At 56.5% G+C, this 22,000-nt stretch overlaps 1 protein-coding gene across 1 annotated transcript; it reads left to right on the forward strand.

The window, feature by feature from the left end:
• The first annotated feature begins 5,387 nt into the window (after positions 1–5,387).
• KLHL17 (kelch like family member 17) lies at positions 5,388–18,869 on the forward strand. The gene is made up of 11 exons (XM_066340340.1): positions 5,388–5,631; positions 6,845–6,966; positions 7,363–7,584; positions 8,447–8,563; positions 10,830–11,043; positions 11,948–12,092; positions 13,398–13,565; positions 13,857–13,945; positions 15,386–15,459; positions 16,847–17,028; positions 18,637–18,869. Exons 1-11 carry the CDS (start codon positions 5,421–5,423, stop codon positions 18,863–18,865), a joined length of 1,773 nt encoding a protein of 590 aa, XP_066196437.1. The 5' UTR covers positions 5,388–5,420; the 3' UTR covers positions 18,866–18,869.
• Positions 18,870–22,000: the final 3,131 nt, after the last annotated feature.

Consider the following 22,000-nt stretch of genomic DNA (forward strand, 5'->3'; position numbering starts at 1 on the left):
CCACCGAGGGGTTCCAGCCCCCCCTGGCACTGCCAGCTCCCCAATTCCTGCGGGCAGGGGCTGGTGCCAGCAGGGAACGGCTGCCTGGGTGCCACATTCCCATCCCAAACCCCATCCCAAGCCCTGTGTGGGTACAAAACCCAGCCCCGAGGAGCTGAGCTCTCCCTGCCAGCGCCGGCTCCTCCAGCCTGAGCACACAATGGAGCTGCTGATGTGAACGGGAGCTGCTGCAGCCTGTCAGCGCCTGTCTGAGCTCCCAGAGCGGCCACAGCCTCCTCTGCACAGGGCTCAGAAATAAAAAACACCCCCGAGCGTTTTGGGGTTTTTTTTTTTTCTGTGCTGGTGACGCTGCTGTGCCACGTCCTGGCAGGGATTGACTCCTGCCTTGGGTTTAGTGGCTGCTTTGCATCTGGGTCCTGGGCAGGCACAGCTGAGTGCTTCCCATCCCCTCTGCTGCTGGCCGAGGTGGGGATGCAGTTTATTTTGTGGTTGGCCCTCTGAGAGAAGGAATAATTCAGGATATCCGAGTTTTGGGCGGTAAGGGCAGTGCAGATCTGCTGTAGCTGTGGAAAAAAAAAAATAACAACCAGCCTTAGCATTTGATTATTGACAAAAAACCTGCTGCTCCACTGTGATCCTCTCCCTCCCCAGGGATCCCAGGCTTTTTGCTCCATCCCAGGGGGAGTTTGGCTGTGCCATTTGCAGCCCTGGAAGGTCACCACGGTGTCACCTGCTTTGTGCTGCTGTGACACCCTTGGGCTGGAGGGCAGTGCCAGCCCTTTGTGCCTTCCCCAAAGGCAGCAGTGCTGTGGGAGAGGGCAGAGCTGAGCACAAACAGCTGCTCTTTCCAGGAGAGAGGCGCTCAGGGACGTGGCACAAAGGGATGGGGACACATGGGTTGAAGCTTGGCTGCCTGGCAGGGCCTGAGGGCACAGGGCTGTCCCCTGTCCCCAGCTCCCCTGTCCCCAGCAGGAGCAGCTGCACAGGATGTGTGTCCCTGCTGCCTCCCAGCCCTCCTGCCAGACACAAAATCCCCATCCAGGCTGTCAGCAACAAAAACACCCCTCATTCTCCAGGGCCTTCCTGGGGGAAAGGGCAGGCTGGGAACTTCTCCCTGGAGGATGCTCTGTTCCCTGTTTATAGCTCAGCACACTTCTTTTCACTCCCAGCAAAATATGGGGTTTTTTTGTGCTCAGAGAACAGGCCTCCCTTTGGGCAGGGATCATTTGCATTAATTAACAGAGCTGTTATGCATGGCCACGCTCTGGCGCAGAGAAGCCAAACAAACGCCTCTTTTTTAATGTTTTTGGGGTTTTTTTTGAGGGTTTTTTTGGTGCCACAACCTCCGAGTTTATTCCGAGGGAGAAGCACATCCCGACACATCCCGTGGGGACACGTGCGGTGCTGCTGCCCACAAAAGTGGCCTTGTGCTTCCTTCCCCACCTCTGGAGCTGTGCACACTGCTGCCCTGTGTGCCGTGCTGCAGGCATTAGTGTTCCCCCATTAATCACAGCCCCCTCGTTTCCTGGGCGGCAGGTTGGAGCCAGGAAATGAGGAATGTTTGGTGGAGGGAGCAGCTCTGGGGGGTTCCAGCCCTCTTCCCACACTGGGTTTGTTCTGTTCGAGCAGAAGAGATCTGATGGGGACAAGTTCTTGTGGGGTGGAGGGGACAGGGGGACTGATGGGGACAAGTTCTTGTGGGGTGGAGGGGACAGTGACACTGGTGGGGACAAGTTCTTGTGGGGTGGAGGGGACAGGGAGAGTGATGGGGACAAGTTCTTGTGGGGTGGAGGGGACAGTGACACTGATGGGGACAAGTTCTTGTGGGGTGGAGGGGACAGGGGACTGATGGGGACAAGTTCTTGTGGGGTGGAGGGGACAGGGAGAGTGATGGGGACAAGTTCTTGTGAGGTGGAGGGGACAGTGGCACTGAAAGGGACAGGGGGACTTGGGCTGTCCCCAAGGTTTCACCCAGCCCCATGCCAGGGCTCCGGGAGGGTGACACTGTCCCCTGCTTTGGGGACACCCCTGGAGCACAGTGGCACTGTAGTGGCTGCGGTGACACCTCCCTCTTTGTCCTGGCTGGGTGACACTGTGGTGGTGTCACTCAGGGTGGGTGGCACAGTCCTGTGCCAGCCCTGGGACCAGGGACAGAGGGCACTGAGCTCTGCCTGCTGGCCATGGGGTCACTGCAGTGTCACAGTGTCACTTGTCACTGGCCCAGGGCCACATAATAATAATAATAATAATAATAATAATAATAATAATAATAATAACAATAATAACAATAATAATAATGAAAAAACCTCCTTTCTGGGGTGCAGTGGGCTGTGGAATAACCCAGGAATAACGTTGGAATCAATATGACTCCAACAGAAGTTGTTCATTATTGACATGACGTGATCCCAGGTCTGCTCTCCACGTGGGCACACATTTTTGGGGTTGACCAAACTGCTTCTTCCTCCTGAGGCAGGCACACATCCTTCAGGACATCCACTTGGGCCATCCTCACCTTTTTCCTCCCTTTCCCAGCGTTTACATTTTTTGCAGAGATTTTCTCGGGCTTTCTCTTCTCGTTTTTGACCCCGTTGTTCCCTCGGTAACCTCGATGGATCCCTGAGAGCTCTGACAACAAAACTGCCAGCAGTTTAATGATATTTCTCCCCTCCAGTTTGGCTGGTGCATCAGAAGGGCCTCCTACAGAGAAATATCACTGCACTGGGGGCATCTCCCCCAGCAGATGTCACTTAGGAGCTGGGGATGTCCCAGGGATGCTGCAGCTTCCAAAATGTGGGAGGATGAGGCCGAATTCCCGGGTTTTTCCTTGCAGCTGAGGGCACGGTGACACGGTGACACGGTGACATGGAGAGCACCAGCAGAGCTGTCAGGGCCAGGAGGCCCTGGGGGATGTGAATAGAAAAGGGCATCGCAGGCTTCTCCCCGCTCAGGAAACATGTTTATTCATCTTTTCTTCTTTTTTTTTTTTTTTCCCACCCTCCCCCAGAACTCTGGTACGTGTTACAACTGCTCTTTAAAAAAGGAATGAACAAAAAAAAAAAAAAAAAACAGGGAAGAAAGAGGTGGCTGAGCAGGCACAGGATGCTGGGCTGCTATTTTTAGGCTGATGTGGAGGTGTGCTGAGGAGGAGCTGAGGGGATTCTCTCGCCGAGGGGATGCGGGGGCAGCAAAATCCCGTGTTTTGATTTCCAGCTGCCTTTTTCCCCTGCTGCTGCTGCCTCCTCCTCCTTCCTCCCGCTGCTCACTCAGCCCCTCCTCGCCCTCTCCAGCTCTCCCTCGGGTGCTGCTGGCTCAGAGGAAGCCAAAAAGGGTTTTTTGGAGCAGGCTGGATGCAAACAGCACTGGGAGGGGAGGAAAGCTCTGCATGAATAAATGTTCCTTGATCACGCAGGTTTTGTTTTCCTGGAATCACAGAATGGTTTGGGGTTGGAAAGGACTGTGAAAATCAGCTGGGTGCAGTGGCAGGGACACTTTCCACTATCTCAGGGTGCTCTGAGCTCCATCCAGCCTGGCCTGGGACACTTCCAGGGATCCAGGGGGAGCCACAGCTTCTCTGGGAAATCCATCCCAGGGCCTCCCCACCCTCCCAGGGGAGAATTCCTTCCCCATATTGAACCTGAATTTCCCCTCTTTGTTTGAACCGAGGGGCATTTCCCCAGCAGGACCTGCTCAGAGGGTCACTGTCAGCACAGTGTTGGAGCCGTGGTGGCTCCCACAGGGATAAAACCTGGATTGAGGCCTTCGGTTTCAGCTTTCACGTTTTTCCAGATTCTGCACTGCATTGGGGCATAACTCTGAATTTCATATGAAGTGTTAGCAAGTCCTAATCACAGCTCAGTCAGACAAAACAATCCTTCTCCAGCCCCAGGACCAAGGACACTGCTGCAGCTTCAGGCCCAAAAAGTGCAAAAAACAGCCAAATTGAGGGGAGCAAACTGGGAGGATGGGACTGCATCACCTGGAGCTGGAATTGGACAATTACCCCAACGTGTAAATGGACCAAAGCTTATAAAAGTGTGAAAACTCGTGACTGGTTGTCCACCTTGGGTAGAGCCATGGCCAGGCTCTTGTACTGCCCAAGGTGTATCCTGTAAAGTATACAATAATAATCCTTTTAATAAATACAGGATTATTCACAGAATTCACAGAATCACCAGGCTGGAAAAGACTTCCAAGGTCATTGAGTCCAACCCAGTCCCAACATCTCAACTAAACCCTGGCCCCAGTGCCACATCCAGTTCTGCTTTAAACACACCCAGGGACGGTGACACCACCTGGGCAGGACATTCCAGTACTTTATCATCCCTCCTGGAAAAAGCTTTTTCCTAATATCCAACTTGAATTCCCCTGGTGCAGCTCGAGGCTGTGTCCTGTCAGTGCTGCCTGGAGAAAGAGCCCAGCCCCACCTGGGCACAGGCACCTTCCAGGGACTTGTGGAGAGTGATGGGCTCACCCCTGAGCCTCCTTTTCTCCAGGATAAACAGCCCCAGCTCCTCAGCCCTTCCTCACAGGGTTTGTGTTCCAGCCCCTCACCAGCCTCAGTGTCCATCCTGAACTGAGATCCCAAACTGGACACAGCACTCAGTGTCCATCCTGAACTGAGATCCCAAACTGGACACAGCACTCAGTGTCCATCCCACACTGGACACAGCACTCAGTGTCCATCCTGAACTGAGATCCCAGAGCTGGACACAGCACTCAGTGTCCATCCTGAACTGAGATCCCAGAGCTGGACACAGCACACTCAGTGTCCATCCTGAACTGAGATCCCAGAGCTGGACACAGCACTCAGTGTCCATCCCAAACTGGACACAGCACTCAGTGTCCATCCCAAACTGAGATCCCAGAGCTGGACACAGCCCTCAGTGTCCATCCTAAACTGGACACAGCACTCAGTGTCCATCCTGAACTGAGATCCCACACTGGACCCAGCACCCAGTGTCCATCCTAAACTGGGACACCCAGAGCTGGACACAGCACTCAGTGTCCATCCCAAACCGGACACAGCACTCAGTGTCCATCCCAAACTGGACACAGCACTCAGTGTCCACCCCAAACCGAGGGGCCAGTCCAGTAGCAGGTGGCAGGAGCCATCCCAGGGGCACTCAGTGTCCAGAACTGGACACAGCACTGGAGGTGTGGCCTCAGCAGTGCCCAGTCCAGGGGCAGAGTGACCTCCCTGTCCTGCTGGCCACCCCATTCCTGATCCATCCCTTGTCCTTCTGGACCACCAGGGCACCCTGCAGCCCCGTTTAGCCGGCTGTCTTCCTTTAACACATGCACACTGCCCCTTCACTGTGTCCCAGGCGGTCTCTTTAGACATCACACTAACCATTTCCATTTCTCCCCGGTTTTCCAGAGGCGGTGGGAAGGGGCAGTCCCCTTCCCTGCCCACCGCAGCCATGGAAGGAGCTGTGCAGCTGCTGAACCGCGACGGGCACAGCATCTCGCACAACTCCAAGCGCCACTACCACGACGCCTTCGTCTGCATGAACCGCATGCGACAGCGCGGGCTGCTCTGCGACATCGTGCTGCACGTCGCCACCAAGGAGATCAAGGCCCACAAGGTGGTGCTGGCGTCCTGCAGCCCCTACTTCCACGCCATGTTCACAAGCAAGTAGAGTCCTCTCTTCCCCAGGGGTTCGGGCTGGTCCTGCCCCAGCCCTCCCCTTCTCCAAAAAATCCTTTTCCCCGTCCTCTGCTTTGGAAATCGAAGTTCTTTTCCAAATGCTCTGTGCCCTGTTCTCGCCGCCCTGCCCTTTCGTGTGTGATTTCTGGGAGTGAGAGCAGGAATATTCCTCCTTTCATTGCCTTCCCTGATTCCCTTTGCCCCTGTGCGGGATCCTGGTGTTCCCATCCTGCACAGGATCCTGGTGTTCCCATCCTGCTCAGGATCCTGGTGTTCCCATCCTGCAGACCTGGTCCCCAATCCCTAGAGCTGGGCAGAAAAAAGCTGTTTGTTCCAAAAACCAAACCATTTGTTCCATACATGGTTAAATCATCTCCATTTCCCTCCCTTCCCTGATTCCCTTTGCCCATCACAAGATCCTGGTGTCCCCGTCCTGCACAGGATCCTGGTGTCCTCCTCCTTCACAGGATCCTGGTGTCCTCCTCCTTCACAGGATCCTGGTGTCCTCCTCCTGCTCAGGATCCTGTCCCCCAGTCCCTAGAGCTGGGCAGAGAACCTTCCAAAACCAAACCACTTGTTCCATGCGTGGTTAAATCCTGCATTTCCCTCCCTTCCCTGACTCCTTTTGCCCATCACAGGATCCCGGTGTCCTCCTCCTTCACAGGATCCTGGTGTCCCCCTCCTGCTCAGGATCCTGGTGTCCTCCTCCTGCTCAGGATCCTGGTGTCCCCATCCTGCAGACCTGGTCCCCAATCCCTAGAGCTGGGCAGGAAACCTTCCAAAACCAAACCACTTGTTCCATACACGATTAACTCACCTCCATTTCCCTCCCTTCCCTGATTCCCTTTGCCCACAGCTCCCTGCACAAGGATCCTGGTGTCCTTTCTCCAGTCCTGGCCTCCAATCCCTACAGCTTCTCCTCACTCAGATCTGGGCAGAAAACCTCCCTGGGCTGTGGTGTGGAGGTGCATGCAGCTCATTCCTTGCATGATTAAATCCTCCATTCCCCTGATTCCCTTTGCCCTCAGCCCCCAGGGCACAGGATCCCTCCTCCAGGGTTCCCACTCCCCAGAGCTGCACAGAAAACCTCCCTGGGCTGGGATGTGGAGGAGGATTCAGCTCGTCCCACGCCTCCTCCCGTGGGGAAGCAGCCCTGCTGAGGGGGGTTTTGTTGATTTTTGGTGTCCTTTGCCCCAGATGAGATGAGTGAGAGCCGCCAGACCCATGTGACACTGCATGACATCGACCCCCAGGCGCTGGAGCAGCTGGTGCAATACGCCTACACGGCTGAGATCGTGGTGGGAGAGGGGAATGTGCAGGTAGGAGCTTTTCCCCGAAGCTCCCTTTCCCCACAAAGCTGTTCTGTGCCACATCCACCTCCTGGGGACTCCTGTCTCCTTCGCTGCCAGCTGTTCCTGTGGATCTGGCCGTGGTCAGGGGGTTTAGCTGCTGCTCTTCCTCAAAGCACTGTGCAGTTCCCAGCTCTGTTCCTGAGCACCTGCCGTTCTCCTGGCCCCTGGGGGTGTTACAGGTGTCCTTCCCAGCTGTTCTTCACCTCACAAACCAGGAGTGCTCTGTCCTTTCTGTGCTTCTGTGCCTGGAGGTGCTCACTAAACCTGCTCTGCTCGTCACTCACAGCGGGACGAGGGTGAAAAATCGTTCCCCTTTGCCCTGGAAAATCCCTTTTTCCTCCCCGTTCTTTTCCACCCTGCCAGACCCTTCTTCCTGCTGCCAGCCTGCTTCAGCTCAATGGTGTGAGGGATGCTTGCTGCAAGTTCCTGCTCAGCCAGCTCGACCCCTCCAACTGCCTGGGCATCCGGGGCTTTGCTGACACCCACTCCTGCAGTGACCTCCTCAAGTCTGCCCACAAGTACGTCCTCCAGCACTTCGTGGAGGTGTCCAAGACAGAGGAGTTCATGTTGCTGCCCCTCAAACAGGTGAGGCCCCGCTGGCAGAGTGGAGGTCTGGGTGCAGCAAAGCTTTTCCTGCTCTGTCTGGGGGTGAAGAGCCCGAGGGGTCTGTGCTGAGGGGCTGGGCTTTGGCAGGGGGGTTGGAGCCAGGTTCTGGGCTTTGGCCCCTCTCTGTTCAGGCTGTGGGAAGAGCTTTGTCAGCAGGCTGAATCCCACGGGAAATACGGATGGGAGGGTAGGACAGGGGGTGATTTTGGCCACGTGAGCTCTGAGCACACTGCCCTGGCTCTGGGAGCACAGCCCAGCTCCTGGCTGCACGTGGCTGGGATGTTTAAATCAGCTCAGCTAACGTTTCTTGCTGGTCATCGTGTGGTGCCAGTGTGGCTCATCTCCCTGGGCAGGAGCAATTCCCAGTCCTTGCCCTGCATCCCCCATCTGTGTGCCCCCTCAGCAGGATCAGACACCTCCCTTCACCCATCCCCGGGGCAGAGGGAGGGTGGCAGTGAGGGGAGGGTCCACATCTCCCCCTGCTGCAGCTCTGCAGCCCTTGGCAGGGGAAAGGACAGCTCTGGGAGCAGCCAGGGCTCCTGGGTCTGTCCCAGGAAATACGGGATGAAATCCAGCAGAGCCATCTCGCTGATGCCACTGACGGTGACGGGATTTGTCCGGCATTGCAGCAGCCTCGGCCACAGCAGGGGGGTCAGAGATGTCCCCATCAAGCTGCACCTGTTGCTTTTGTGTCACCCAGTTACTGTTTGGAAGCCCCAGCATCTCCAGGAGGCAGAGCTCTGCCTCTGGCACTGCTGGAGCCACGGGCTGGGAGCTGGGAATGTCTCCTTCCTTCCCAGTCCAGCCCAACCAGCAGTGCCCTCCCCACCTCACCCTGCAGGTGCTGGACCTCATTTCCAGTGACAGCCTCAACGTGCCCTCGGAGGAGGAGGTGTACAGGGCTGTGCTCAGCTGGGTCAAACACGACGTGGACAGCAGGAGACAGCACGTGCCCAGGGTGAGAGCGCTGGGAAGGGGCTGAGAGTGGGCTGGGAGAGAGGTGACAGTGCTGGGAAAAGGGGCCTGGTTCTGCTCACCGTCTCCCAGTGCCTGGGCTGGGTGGGCACGTGGCTGGAGGAAGCTGCAGGAACAGCAGGTCCCTGTCCCACCACTTCCAGTCCAGGTTGGAAAGGAGCTTAAATCCCATCTCATTCCACCCCCTGCCATGGGCAGGGACACCTTCCACTACTTCAGGTTACTCCAACCTGGCCTTGAATGCTTCCAGGGATGGGGCAGCCTCAGGACAACCTGTGCCAAGGCCCCACCACCCTCTGAGTGAAGAGTTTCTCCCTGATCTCCAACCTCAGTCCATCCCCTTTTAGTCTAACCCTGTCCCCTCATGCCGTGTCCCAAGGGCTGCTCTGCTGTCCCCCCCCGTTGCAGGAGCCCTCTTGTTAGAGGGTAAAAATGAGCCGAGACACAGAATTCTTGTCAAACACAGCATAAAAAGGCTCCTGGTTTATTCCTCTTCATGGCTTTGTCATCCTAATTCCAACCATTCACTGACACTGGTTGCAGCAGCTCCTGCTGTGGGTTTCCCTTGCAGCCTCTGCCTGCTGGTTATTTCCTGTAAACTCTGACTTCAGGGATTGGTGTGCAGACTGTGACTGCAGGGATTGGTGTGCACACTGTGACTGCAGGGATTGGTGTGACTGTGACTGCAGGGATTGGTGTGCACACTGTGACTGCAGGGATTGGGGTGACACTGTGACTGCAGAGATTGGTGTGACTGTGACTGCAGCGATTGGGGTGACACTGTGACTGCAGGGATTGGGGTGACACTGTGACTGCAGGGATTGGGGTGCAGACTGTGACTGCAGGGATTGGTGTGCAGACTGTGAGTGCAGGGATTGGGGTGACTGTGAGTGCAGGGATTGGGGTGACACTGTGACTGCAGGGATTGGTGTGCACACTGTGACTGCAGGGATTGGGGTGACACTGTGACTGCAGGGATTGGTGTGACACTGTGACTGCAGGGATTGGTGTGCACACTGTGACTGCAGGGATTGGGGTGACACTGTGACTGCAGGGATTGGTGTGACACTGTGACTGCAGGGATCGGTGTGACACTGTGACTGCAGGGATTGGGGTGACACTGTGACTGCAGGGATTGGTGTGCAGACTGTGACTGCAGGGATTGGGGTGACACTGTGACTGCAGGGATTGGTGTGCAGACTGTGAGTGCAGGGATTGGTGACACTGTGACTGCAGGGATTGGTGTGACTGTGACTGCAGGGATTGGTGTGCAGACTGTGAGTGCAGGGATTGGTGACACTGTGACTGCAGGGATTGGGGTGACTGTGACTGCAGGGATTGGTGTGCAGACTGTGACTGCAGGGATTGGTGTGCAGACTCTGACTGCAGACTTTTACCCAGCTAGACTCTGAATGCAGCTTTTACCCAGGTAGACCGTGACTACAGGTATCAGTTTGCAGACTGTGACTGCAGGCTTTCTCCCAGCCAGGCTATGGCTGCTAAACTATGACTGCATGTATCAGTTTACAGACTCTGACTGCAGACTTTGACCTAGCTAGTTTATAATTACAGGTTCCAACAACAAGCTCAAACTGCAGACCCAGACTGACCTCACAGCACTGAATCTCTCTCACCAGGATCCTTCTTCTTCATGATTCTCTCCACTCTCCTCAAGGTTCCTTTTCCATGATGATCCTCCCCAGCTCACCCCCTCTTTTCCCTCACTCACCCTTGTTGGATACGGCTGTTACTCATCAGGGGCCAGGCTGAATTGGTTAATTAACACATCAGTTAGTCACCAGGGGTGAGGTCACCTGTACCCCTTTCTGAAGCACTCCTCCGCAGCCCCCCGGGGCTAGCTCTGTTTCTTGGGAGGCTTTGGGGGAAATGCTTCGAGGGGACCAGGGCAAAAGATTCCAAAAGAGGCTCTTACCCCCAGGGTTGATCCAAGACGTTTATTCCATGCGGGGAGGCGAAGGCAGGAGGGCCAAGAGGCAAGGGCCCAGAGGGTAGGAGGCAGGGCCCCAGGAGGCAAGAGGGGACCCCAGGAAGTAAGAGGGGACCCCAGGAAGTAAGAGAACGAGAAGAGGAAGAGCAGGACCTTATCAAGGCTCCTGCCAAGGGGGATGGCTGGAACTCAGCCAATTAGGTCCAGAAAGGAAGGAAGGGTCAAACTACAGGGTTGCAAGCTCCAGGGGCTCTGGGGAAAAAACCATTCCCCAGAGAAATACAACACCTTTCCCCCCCAGCTCATGAAGTGCGTGCGGCTGCCGCTGCTGAGCCGCGATTTCCTCATGAGCAACGTGGACACGGAGCTGCTGGTGCGGCACCACTCGGAGTGCAAGGACCTGCTCATCGAGGCCCTCAAGTACCACCTGATGCCCGAGCAGAGAGGGGTCCTGGGCAACAGCCGCACGCGGCCGCGGCGCTGCGAAGGAGCCAGCACCGTGCTCTTCGCTGTGGGTAAGGCCCTGCTGCCCCCTGAGCCCCAAAACACCATCCCACGGGGTGTTTTTTGGGCTGGGGTTGCTCCGTTGAGTGGTGGTGCTCCTCAGGGGTCGGTGCTCTGATCAGTGTTTTTATTGATGGTATGGATGAGGGTGTTGAGTATTTAATTAGTAAATTTGTGGATAATGCTAAGGTGGGAGCTTGATGTGTTGATGTGTTGGAAGGGAGAAAGGCTCTGCAGAGAGACCTGGAAGGGCTGGATGGATGGGCAGAGTCCAATAGGATGGAGTTTAATAAGTGCAAATGCTGAGTCCTGTATTTTAGCCACAAAATCCCCCTGGAGCAGGCTGGGGACGGTGAGGCTGGACAGTGCCCAGGCAGAAAGGGACCTGGGGGTGACAGCAGGCTGAGCATGAGGCAGCAGTGTGCCCTGGTGGCCAAGAGGGCCAATGGCACCTGGCCTGGGTCAGGAATGGTGTGGCCAGCAGGGAGGTCATTCTTCCCCTGTACTGGGCACTGGTGAGGCTGCACACTGAGTGCTGTGTCCAGTTTGGGATGGACACTGAGTGCTGTGTCCAGCTCTGGGATCTCAGTTCAGAATGGACACTGAGTGCTGTGTCCAGTGTGGGATGGACACTGAGTGCTCTGTCCAGCTCTGGGTGACTTAGTTTGGGATGGACACTGAGTGTTGTGTCCAGTTTAGGATGGACACTGAGTGCTGTGTCCAGCTCTGGGTTCTCAGTTTGGGATGGACACTGAGTGCTGTGTCCAGCGCTGGGATCTCAGTTTAGGAAGGACACTGAGTGTTGTGTCCAGTTTGGGATGGACACTGAGTGCTGTGTCCAGCTCTGGGATCTCAGTTCAGGATGGACATTGAGGCCCGTGTGCCCGTGTGGCTCTCCTTGCCCTCCCCGAGCAGGTGGAGGGAGCCTGTTTGCCATCCACGGTGACTGTGAGGCCTATGACACACGCACGGACCGCTGGCACATGGTGGCCTCCATGTCCACGCGCCGCGCACGCGTCGGCGTCGCCGCCATCGGGAACAAGCTCTACGCCGTGGGCGGGTAAGGGGACACGGGGTGGGACAGGGGACAGCCAGGGAGGGTGGCACGGGGCTGGGGGAACATGGGACTGTGACCCCTCCCTGGGGTCAGCACGGTCTGTGGGGCAGCCACATGTCACTGTCGCCGTAGGACATGAAATGAAGGACACGCACGAAAAGAGGGAGTTTAATTTTTTGATTTTGACTTCTATAGATTTTTGGACAATGACTACAAGTTGGACAATGAGGTTGACTCCTCTCTAACCATGCTGGTCAAACTAGAAGCCTAGGACTAGAATTAGTTCTAGAATTATTAGAATTAGAACTAGTCTAGAACTAGAATTGTTCCTCCTCAAGAGAGGAACCATAAACAAGGAGGACAGTTTACAAAACATCGCTTTTTTTAATGTGAAAATCTGTGAGAAACTTCACTACAAAAGGCTGAAAAAGATCAGGGTGACATGTCACAATAGGACACGATGTAAAGGTGTGTGACTGCAGTCAGGAGGCAGCAGAAATCAGAATGTAACCCTGGTTTCATGCTTCAGATGCTTTGGTTTTCTGAAATTCCTTTCCCAGGGAATTTTCTGTGAACAGGAGAAATGTTTTTGTGAACTGTACCTATCCTTTCTTTTCCCCAGGAGGGACTTCTCCGTGATGTCCCTCTGCTCTGACCAATGGGAGTGAAGAGATTTGGCTTCTTGTCACCAATCAGATTGGTCTGTGTAGAGTAGTGTAAAAGGGAGACACATCCCAGAAATAAAGGAGTCATTTTCAGCCTTCTGAATCTTGGAGTCCTGTGTTGTTGTGGTGTCAAACAGCATCATCAGAAGGTTTATTTACAATTCATTCAGCCCTTTTATAACACGCTGGGCTAAAATCACATTATTGGTCCACAGGGCTGACACCTCTGCCACTGGCGCAGGAACAGAAATAGCAACAGAGAAGGGAAAGAAAACAGAGTTGTCATGGGAAAGGAATATTGTTAACACGAGGTTGTTTGGGGAAAAAGAAAAAGCTGTTGAGAAGTTTCCTTTGGGAAGAGCTCAGCGATTCTCAGGCTCAGGGAATGTCGGGTCATGCCTGGTCTCTGGGGCAGCCATGGAACAGCTCTGGGGGCTCCCTCTGCCTCCTGAGGGCATTTCCCTCCCCTTTCTCTTAGAATCCCAGACTGGTTTGGGCCAGAACCTTAAAGCCCATCTCATCCCACCCCCTGCCATCCTGCCACCTCCCACCATCCCAGCTTGCTCCAAACCCCATCCAGCTCGGCCATTCCCAGGGATGGGGCAGCCACAGCCTCTCTGAGCAGCCTCTTCTCTCCCTGCAGCTACGATGGGACCTCTGACCTGGCCACGGTGGAGTCCTACGACCCTGTCACCAACTCCTGGCAGCCCGAGGTGTCCATGGGCACCAGGAGGAGCTGCCTGGGCGTGGCAGCCCTCCACGGGCTCCTCTACGCTGCCGGGGGCTACGATGGGGCCTCGTGCCTCAACAGGTAAGGGACTGCCTTGCTGCAGCCCTCCCTGCTCCTGCATGCTCTGTCCTTGGAGCTGGCAGCCCTGCTCCTGCCCCTTCAGGGGCGGTTCTGCAGCCCAGCTCCTTCTCCCAGGACAAAAAACAAAAAAACCCCACTTTTTAGCCCTCTGCCCCAACAGAACCTGTGTCAGCTCCCTGCTCCGTTCTCCCCTGTCTATCCCCAGCTCCCTTGGGGGCTGCGTGTCCGAGGGCTGTGACCTGGGCATTCGCAGTGTCCCACCTTTTGTCCCTGTGTCCCCGCCTGCTGCAGTGCAGAGAGGTACGACCCCCTGACGGGCACCTGGACCTCCATCGCTGCCATGAGCACCCGCAGACGCTACGTCCGTGTGGCCACCTTAGGTGGGTGCTGCCTGGGGGGGCCGGGGTGGTCCTGGGCAGGCTCTGCTGCGCTGCTGGGGGGTTCCTTTGGCTGCTCTGCTCCGGGTCCTGCCCCGTCCTGGTGTGCTTCTTACCTCTGCTCTGCTCTTTTTATTAATTACTGGGATTTGTCACACTCCTGGGGGACAGCTCCTGAGGGGGTCCACGGATTGTTCCCTTCTGGTTTGGGGCTGTGGGTGATCCCCTGGCCCTGGAGAGGAAGGGACAGGCTGATTAGGGCTGTGGGAGCAGGAGAGTCCTTTCAGTGATGATCCCAGCCCTGCTCTCCCCCAGCAGGAGCTGGATCCCCCCGGGATGTTCCCCACCTGTCCCCGTGTCCCCGTGCCTGTCCCCTGCCCTGCTCTCTGCTTTCAGCTCTCAGTGCTGCCTCTGAGCTCCCGTCCCCTCCATCCCCAGCCCCCTGGGAGCCTGCCACAGCCGAGCCTGGCATTCCCCTGCTCCAGCCTCTGCTAAAAATACCGCGGGGCTCTGGCGGGGAGCACGGGCAGCGTGGGACCAGGTCAGGAAACAGCAGGAGCTTCTCTGGGACACCTCACACAGGAGCTGCCTGGGGCATATGTCACCACTCCTGCTGGAGGGGGAGAGAGCCGGGCCACCCGTGCTGGGAGGGGTGCCTGGGGCAGGGGAGGGTCACCTGGACCTGTGTGAGCACCTCAGTGTCACCTGTGCTGAGGCTCACCTGGACCTGTGTGACCACCTCAGGAGTGTCACCTGTGCTGAGGCTCACCTGGACCTGTGTGACCACCTCAGAGTGTCACCTGTGGTGAGGCTCAGCCCAGTCCTGTGTGACCACCTCAGAGTGTCACCTGTGCTGAGGCTCACCTGGAGCTGTGTGACCACCTCAGAGTGTCACCTGTGCTGAGGCTCACCTGGACCTGTGTGAGCACCTCAGTGTCACCTGTGCTGAGGCTCACCTGGACCTGTGTGACCACCTCAGTGTCACCTGTGGTGAGGCTCAGCACAGACCTGTGTGACCACGTCAGAGTGTCACCTGTGCTGAGGCTCACCTGGACCTGTGTGACCACCTCAGGAGTGTCACCTGTGGTGAGGCTCAGCCCAGATCTGTGTGACCACCTCAGTGTCACCTGTGGTTCAGGCTCAGCCCAGACCTGTGTGACCACCTCAGAGTGTCACCTGTGGTGAAGCTCACCTGGAGCTGTGTGAGCACCTCAGAGTGTCACCTGTGCTGAGGCTCAGCCCAGTCCTGTGTGACCACCTCAGTGTCACCTGTGCTGAGGCTCACCTGGAGCTGTGTGACCACCTCAGAGTGTCACCTGTGGTTCAGGCTCACCTGGAGCTGTGTGAGCACCTCAGAAGTGACACATGTGACGTCGTGAGGGGCTGTGGTGGCACAGGGAGGTGACTTTAGCTCACCCCTGTCCTCTCTGGGTGTCTTTGCAGAAGGTAACCTCTATGCAGTCGGGGGCTACGACAGCTCGTCACACTTAGCCACGGTGGAGAAGTACGAGCCCCAGGTAAACAAAAAGGGGAGATTTGGGTGATTCTCCTGCCCCTGCCCTCTTCAGGGCTGCCTGGAACCCACCGTGCATGGCTCTGAGAGGGAGGGGGTCAGCAGGGACACAGCATCCAGGGTAAAATCCCGAGCAAAGTGATCCAGAGCTGCTCCCCGTGGGCTTTTGGCCACCCTCTGTCCCCACATCCTGTATTCCTGAGGAAAGCAGGGATCCTCTCCATGCCCTGAGCTCTTCCCAGCTCCCTGAGCTGCTGCCAGCGCGGTGAGCAGGGAGTGTGGCAGGCTGGGGACATGTGTTGTGCCCAGGGACACACAGCTCTGCTCCAGCAGCGTCAGTCACCGCAGAGAGATCAAAGACAAGGTCCTGGAGGCTTTTTCACGAGCTGCAAAGCCCCAGCTGCACTCACACAGATTGGAAATAGATACAGCTCAGCCCCCGTTGGGCTGGCAGTCAGCAGGGACACAACTGGTGGCCTGGCACGGGGATGTGTGTGCCCCTGGGATGGCTCCTGCCAGCTGCCACTGGGGCCTCGGTTTGGGATGGACACAGTGCTGTGTCCAGTGTGGGATGGACACTGAGTGCTGTCTCCAGTTTGGGATCTCAGTTCAGGATGGACACTGAGTGCTGTGTCCAGTTCAGGATGGACACTGAGTGCTGTGTCCAGTTTGGGATGGACACTGAGGCTGTGTCCAGTTCAGGATGGACACTGAGTGCTGTGTCCAGTGTGGGATGGACACTGAGTGCTGTGTCCAGCTCTGGGGTCTCAGTTTGGGATGGACACTGAGTGCTGTGTCCAGTTTGGGATGGACACTGAGTGCTGTGTCCAGTTTGGGATCTCAGTTCAGGATGGACACTGAGTGCTGTGTCCAGTTTGGGATGGACACTGAGTGCTGTGTCCAGCTCTGGGATCTCAGTTCAGGATGGACACTGAGTGCTGTGTCCAGTTCAGGATGGACACTGAGTGCTGTGTCCAGTTTGGGATCTCAGTTTGGGATGGACACTGAGTGCTGTGTCCAGTTCAGGATGGACACTGAGTGCTGTGTCCAGTTTGGGATCTCAGTTCAGGATGGACACTGAGGCTGGTGAGGGGCTGGAACACAAACCCTGTGAGGAAGGGCTGAGGAGCTGGGGCTGTTTATCCTGGAGAAAAGGAGGCTCAGGGGTGACCCCATCACTCTCCACAAGTCCTCTCTACCCCGGTGCTCTCCTGAGCCCAGAGATTCCTGCTGGGAATCACAACGAGCAAACAACCGAGACCCCCTAAAAAAAAAAAAAAAAGATTTTCACACCAGGATCTGCACGATCAGGACTGCCCCCACAGCGCTGCCGTGGCAGGGAAGGTGTGAGAAACGCCCCACACAGTGTCTGGTGTGTTCCCTGTGCCCAGATCAACACCTGGAGCCCCATTGCCAACATGCTGAGCCGCCGCAGCAGCGCGGGCGTGGCCGTGCTCGAGGGGATGCTTTATGTGGCCGGAGGCAACGATGGCACCAGCTGCCTTAACTCTGTGGAGCGTTACAACCCCAAATCCAACACCTGGGAGAGCGTGGCCCCCATGAACATCCGCAGGTAAGGGGCTCGTGGTGCTGTCTGACACCACAGTGACACGGAGCCCGAGATTCAAAAAGCTAAAAATGACCTTTTATTTCTGGGCCGTGTCTCCCTTTTCTGCCATTTCACACAGACCAATCCCATGGGGACACAAAGGCAAAAGCTCTTCACTGCCATTGCTCAGAGCAGAGGGACACCAAGGAGAAGTCCCTCCTGGGGAAAGGGATGGAGAACAAAGTGACAGCCACAAAAACATTCCTCCTGCTCCCAGAAAATTCCCTGGGGAAGGAATTCCAGAAACCCAAAATACCTCAGGAGCAGAACCAGGGCTACACTGGTTTATACTATTTTATACTGTTTTATACTGTTTTATACTATTTTATACTATTATATCCCCTTTATACTCTTCTACACAGACCAATTTGACTAAAAAGGCAAAACCTCTTCACTCCCATTGGTCAGAGCAGAGGGACACCAAGGAGAAATCCCTCCTAAAAAAAGAATAAATAACAAAGTGACAGCTACAAAAACATTCCTCCTGTTCACAGAAAATTCCCTGGGGAAGAAATTCCAGAAAACCAAAACTCCTCAGGAGCAGAAGCAGGATTCTGCCTCCACTCTGCAGCCTCAGGAGTGGGGGTCCCACCCTAAACCAGAGGCACATCAGGGAGGTTTTAGGGTCCGTGGGTGGCTCAGCACACCCCTGCTGTGCTGACAGGGTGGCAGGCTGTGCCAGGAGGGATTTTCAGCACAGGGATTTATCCTCAGCAGTTTGTGTGGCCACAAAGAGCCAGGCTTGAGCTGGCTGAGCCCACGGAGGTGCCCCTGGGCTGTGGGAGGAATTAAGGCTTGCAAAGGTGAGGATTTGGGGCTCAGGGAGTTTGGTATTTATGAGGTTTGGACGAGAGTGTCAGAGGGAAGGGGGAGATCTGTGGCTCTGTGCTGCTCTCTGCCTCTTTGTGCCCCAAAAGTTCATTTTCACAGGGTTTTTATGAGATCCTGGAGCTCTGGGCAGCTCCCTGTGATGCTGTACCCCAAAAGTTCATTTTCACAGGGTTTTTATGGGATCCTGGAGCTCCGGGCAGGTCCCTGTTGTGCTGTACCCCAAAAGTTCATTTTCACGGGGTTTTTTATGGGATTCTGAAGCCCTGGGCAGCTCCCTGCCTCTTTATGTCCCAACGATTCATTTTCACAGGGTTTTTATGGGATTCTGGAACTCTGGGCAGATCCCTGCCTCTTTGTATCCCAACAATTCATTTTCACAGGGTTTTTATGGGATCCTGGAGCCCTGGGCAGCTCCCTGTGATGCTGTACCCAAATACTTCATTTTCACTTTTTACTTTTTTTTTTTTTTTTTTTTTTTTTTTTTTTTTTTTTTTTTTTTTTTTTTTTTTTATGGCACCCTGGAGCCCTGGGCAGATCCCTGCCTCTTTGTGTCCCAACAACTAATTTTTATTTTTTTTTTTAATGAGATTCTGGAGCCCTGGGCAGCTCCCTGTGATGCTGTACCCAAATACTTCATTTTCACAGGGTTTTTATGAGATCCTGGAGCCCTGAGCAGCTCCCTGCCGCTCCAATCTCCCCCCCATCCTCACCCCCCGTTCTCCCTTCCCTCTCCCGCACCAGGAGCACCCACGACCTGGTGGCCATGGACGGGTGGCTTTACGCCGTGGGCGGCAACGACGGCAGCTCCAGCCTGAACTCCATCGAGAAATACAACCCGCGCACCAACAAGTGGGTGGCGGCGTCGTGCATGTTCACCCGCCGCAGCAGCGTCGGGGTGGCCGTGCTGGAGCTGCTCAACTTCCCCCCGCCCTCCTCGCCCACCCTCTCGGTGTCCTCCACCAGCCTTTGACAGCCTGGGGACAGCCTGGGGACAGCCTGGGGACAGCCTGGGGACAGCCAGGGGACAGCCCCCGGAGCGGGGGACAGCGCTGCCGGCTGCTGGATGTGATGGGGATGGTGCAAAAGGCGACCTGGACTGTTCTAGGGGGGGGTTTGGGGACATTCAGTAGGTCACCGAGGCCACCGGTTGTGTTTTGGAGTGGAGGGAGGGTTCTTGCTCTGGTCAGAGTCGTTCAGCATCTGCTGTCCCCCAAAAACAGGCTGCTTTGGGAAAAAGGGGGGACCCCAAATCATTGCTGCTTGTGGGATTGTCCTGTGCTCTGGTTGTGCCACCGGGCAATGCCACCCTGCTGGGGACACTGCTGGGGACATGGCCAGGGGACACGGCCACCCTGCCAGGGACACAGCCAGGGGACACAGCCACCCTGCTGGGGTCACTGCCAGGGACACGGCCACCCTGCTGGGGGACATGGCCAGCTCTCCCAGGGGACATGGCCACCCTTGTCAGGGGACATGGCCACCCTGCCAGCCCCATCAGGGGACATGGCCAGCTCTCCCAGGGGACATGGCCACCCTTGTCAGGGGACATGGCCAGCCCTCCCAGAGGACATGGCCACCCTGCCAGCCCCATCAGGGGACATGGCCAGCTCTCCCAGAGGACAGGGCCACCCTGCCAGGGGACAGGGCCACCCCCCAGCCCCGCCACTCCCAATGTCACTGTCGGCCAGCCAAACCCGTGTGCACTGTCCTGGACTCTGGGGCCACCGAGGAGCCTCTGAGGGTGTCTCTGCTGCCTTAAACACAGCCAGGGGAGGCCCTGCGGGCTGGGACAGCGAGCTGGGAGCAGCGTCCCCAGCCCTGCAGCGCTCCCTGACCCTGAGGTGCCACCTGGGTGTGCCTCTGGCCAGTGGCCAGCCGGGCAGGTGGCCCCGGAGGGGACCTTGGTGGCCTCGGGGCCGTGGCTGGGCCCTGGGGACAGCCCAGCCTCTGCTGCTCCCCTCTCTGCAGAGCAGATCCTGGCTTTTTGTGGAAAGGAATCAGTTCTTCTGAACGAGGAGCATTGCCTGGCATTAATGACTTTTTTTGAGCATTATTATTATTATTATTAGCCTTTTTTTTTTTTAATTTGAACGCTACAATGACTTCACATCCCTTTATTTTTTACGCTGCCCCTGGTACTGCCCATCCCCTCTGCTCTCGAGGGGACTCAGCTCCTTTTCTCATTTTCCTATGAAAATGATGATTCCTGTGCCCTGAAGGACGTTCTCTGTTCGTGGGAGATGCCGGAATCTGGAGGCACCATTCCCAACCAGCGGCTCCCTGGCAATTAAGCGACCACTTTAACGAGCTGTAAGTTGGATAAATCAGCTCTGTGAGGTGATTTCTCTGTCCTAGAGCCAGGGTGGTGCTCTCAGGGTGTGCTGTGTGCCTGAGCCGTGAGCTGAGGCACAGCTCAGCTGCTCCCCACACCACGGAGGGACCCCTGGACCTCTGGTACCTCAGTCCTGTTCAAATGTAGCATTGGGAATGCTGGAAACACCCTCCTCCAGCTCTTTGGGACTCCATCCTTTCTCCTTTTTTCCCCTCTGTTCTCAGCCCCAGGGCTCACATTTCGCTCCTGTGGTACCTCTGGGCCTGAATTTTCAAGTAGCAAGAGATTCCTCCTCTTCTTTTTATTTTTTTTTTCTTTTTTTGGAAGGAGTGGGATGAAAGAGGAATTTAAAACGAGGCAGGGACTCCCCAACTCCAGGTCCTTTTCTTGGCAGTTTGATTTTGGGCAGGTGCCTGCAGGTTTTCCAAGGCCGTGGCATCCTTCACGTGCCCACTCACAGTGCCTCACCTGGAATTCCCAGCAGCTCCAGGGCTGCTTCCTTCCCCCTCTGGCCTCTCCCCGAGGCCAGCCTCAGCTCCTCGGGCTGGGGAGACCTTTTTGGCTATTGGAAACCAGGCTCTAAAATCTTCATTTTGTCCCTTTCTGGCTGTCCCAGCCTGTCCCAGCTCAGCAGCTCTCCCATTTCCCTGTCCTGCAGAGAAAACCCTGCGAGAGGCTCCGGGCTCTGCAGTCCTCTCCTGGTCCTTGGGGCTGCCCCGGGGAGGTCAGAGGAATCTGCTTTGTCCAAAAAAACCCCAAAAAAGAGATGAAATCGGTGAAATCTGCTCTGCTTTGCCTCCACCCGAGTGAGCTCGGAGCCCTTCCCGTGCCCAGTCGGGGTTTCGCTCTGCAGCAAGGTGTGTCCCAGCCCAAAGTCCCCGTGGGGAGGGACAAGGCTCCGGAGGAGCTCCGGAGGAGTCAGGGGAAGGGAGAGCAGCAGCTGCAGCCAGGGACAAACCGGGCTCATCTCAAACCCGGCCCAGAGCGAGGGGGAGCCGTGCCTTGGGAGCAAACCCCGAGGGAAAGGAGGAACGCAGCGGCCGAGGGGAATTTTGGTCCCCGTTGGAACCTGCGGTGGTCACTCCGTGTGACGCTGTCCTGCTTCCTGAGGGACGAGGACAGGCTCCTGTCCCCTCCCTGGCTGCGTCCTGAGCAATATTCCCAAAAACCCACCGAGGAGGGAACCTCCTGCCTCCGCCGCCCAAACTATGCAGGAGCGCAGCGCTCCCCTGCGCCGCAGCCGGGAGGAGGAGGAGGAGGAGGAGGAGGAGGAGGAGGAGGAGGAGGAAGGAAAAAGGCCAAACAATTCCCCAGCATCTCCTGGGGGGTCCCGAGCACCCCCCTGACCCACACTGTGCGGACACGAGGTGTCAGCATCCCTGCCCCGGGACTGGCCGGGCTGGGATCGCTCCTGGTGCTGCTGCGCGTCCCCTGGCGCCGAGGAGGAGCGGGAGGAGCTCTGGGGGACGTGTGTCTGTCCGTCTGTCTGTCTGTGCGTAGCCAGCCCCGTCGGGAGGAGAGGAAGAAACCAAACTCCGTGTGGCTTCCCCGCCCGCTCTTAGTCCGTGCCGTCTCACCCGAGGTGTTGCTCCTTGTCTCGATTCCCGGCGGAGAGAATTGAATTCCCAGCTTTTGGGGGTTTTCCTTTCCCCAGCAGGGTCAGGCGGGAGCCTCCGCCCTGATTTTGGGGGGCAAAGGGGCTCCCCTTGGGCCACACCTGCTCCGGGTCCGTGTCCGAGCGTCGTCCCTTCGATTTCTCTGTCACCTCGAACC

This window comes from Sylvia atricapilla, unplaced genomic scaffold (genome assembly GCF_009819655.1).
Source record: "Sylvia atricapilla isolate bSylAtr1 unplaced genomic scaffold, bSylAtr1.pri scaffold_67_arrow_ctg1, whole genome shotgun sequence".
In the NCBI taxonomy this organism is placed as follows: Eukaryota; Metazoa; Chordata; class Aves; order Passeriformes; family Sylviidae; genus Sylvia; species Sylvia atricapilla.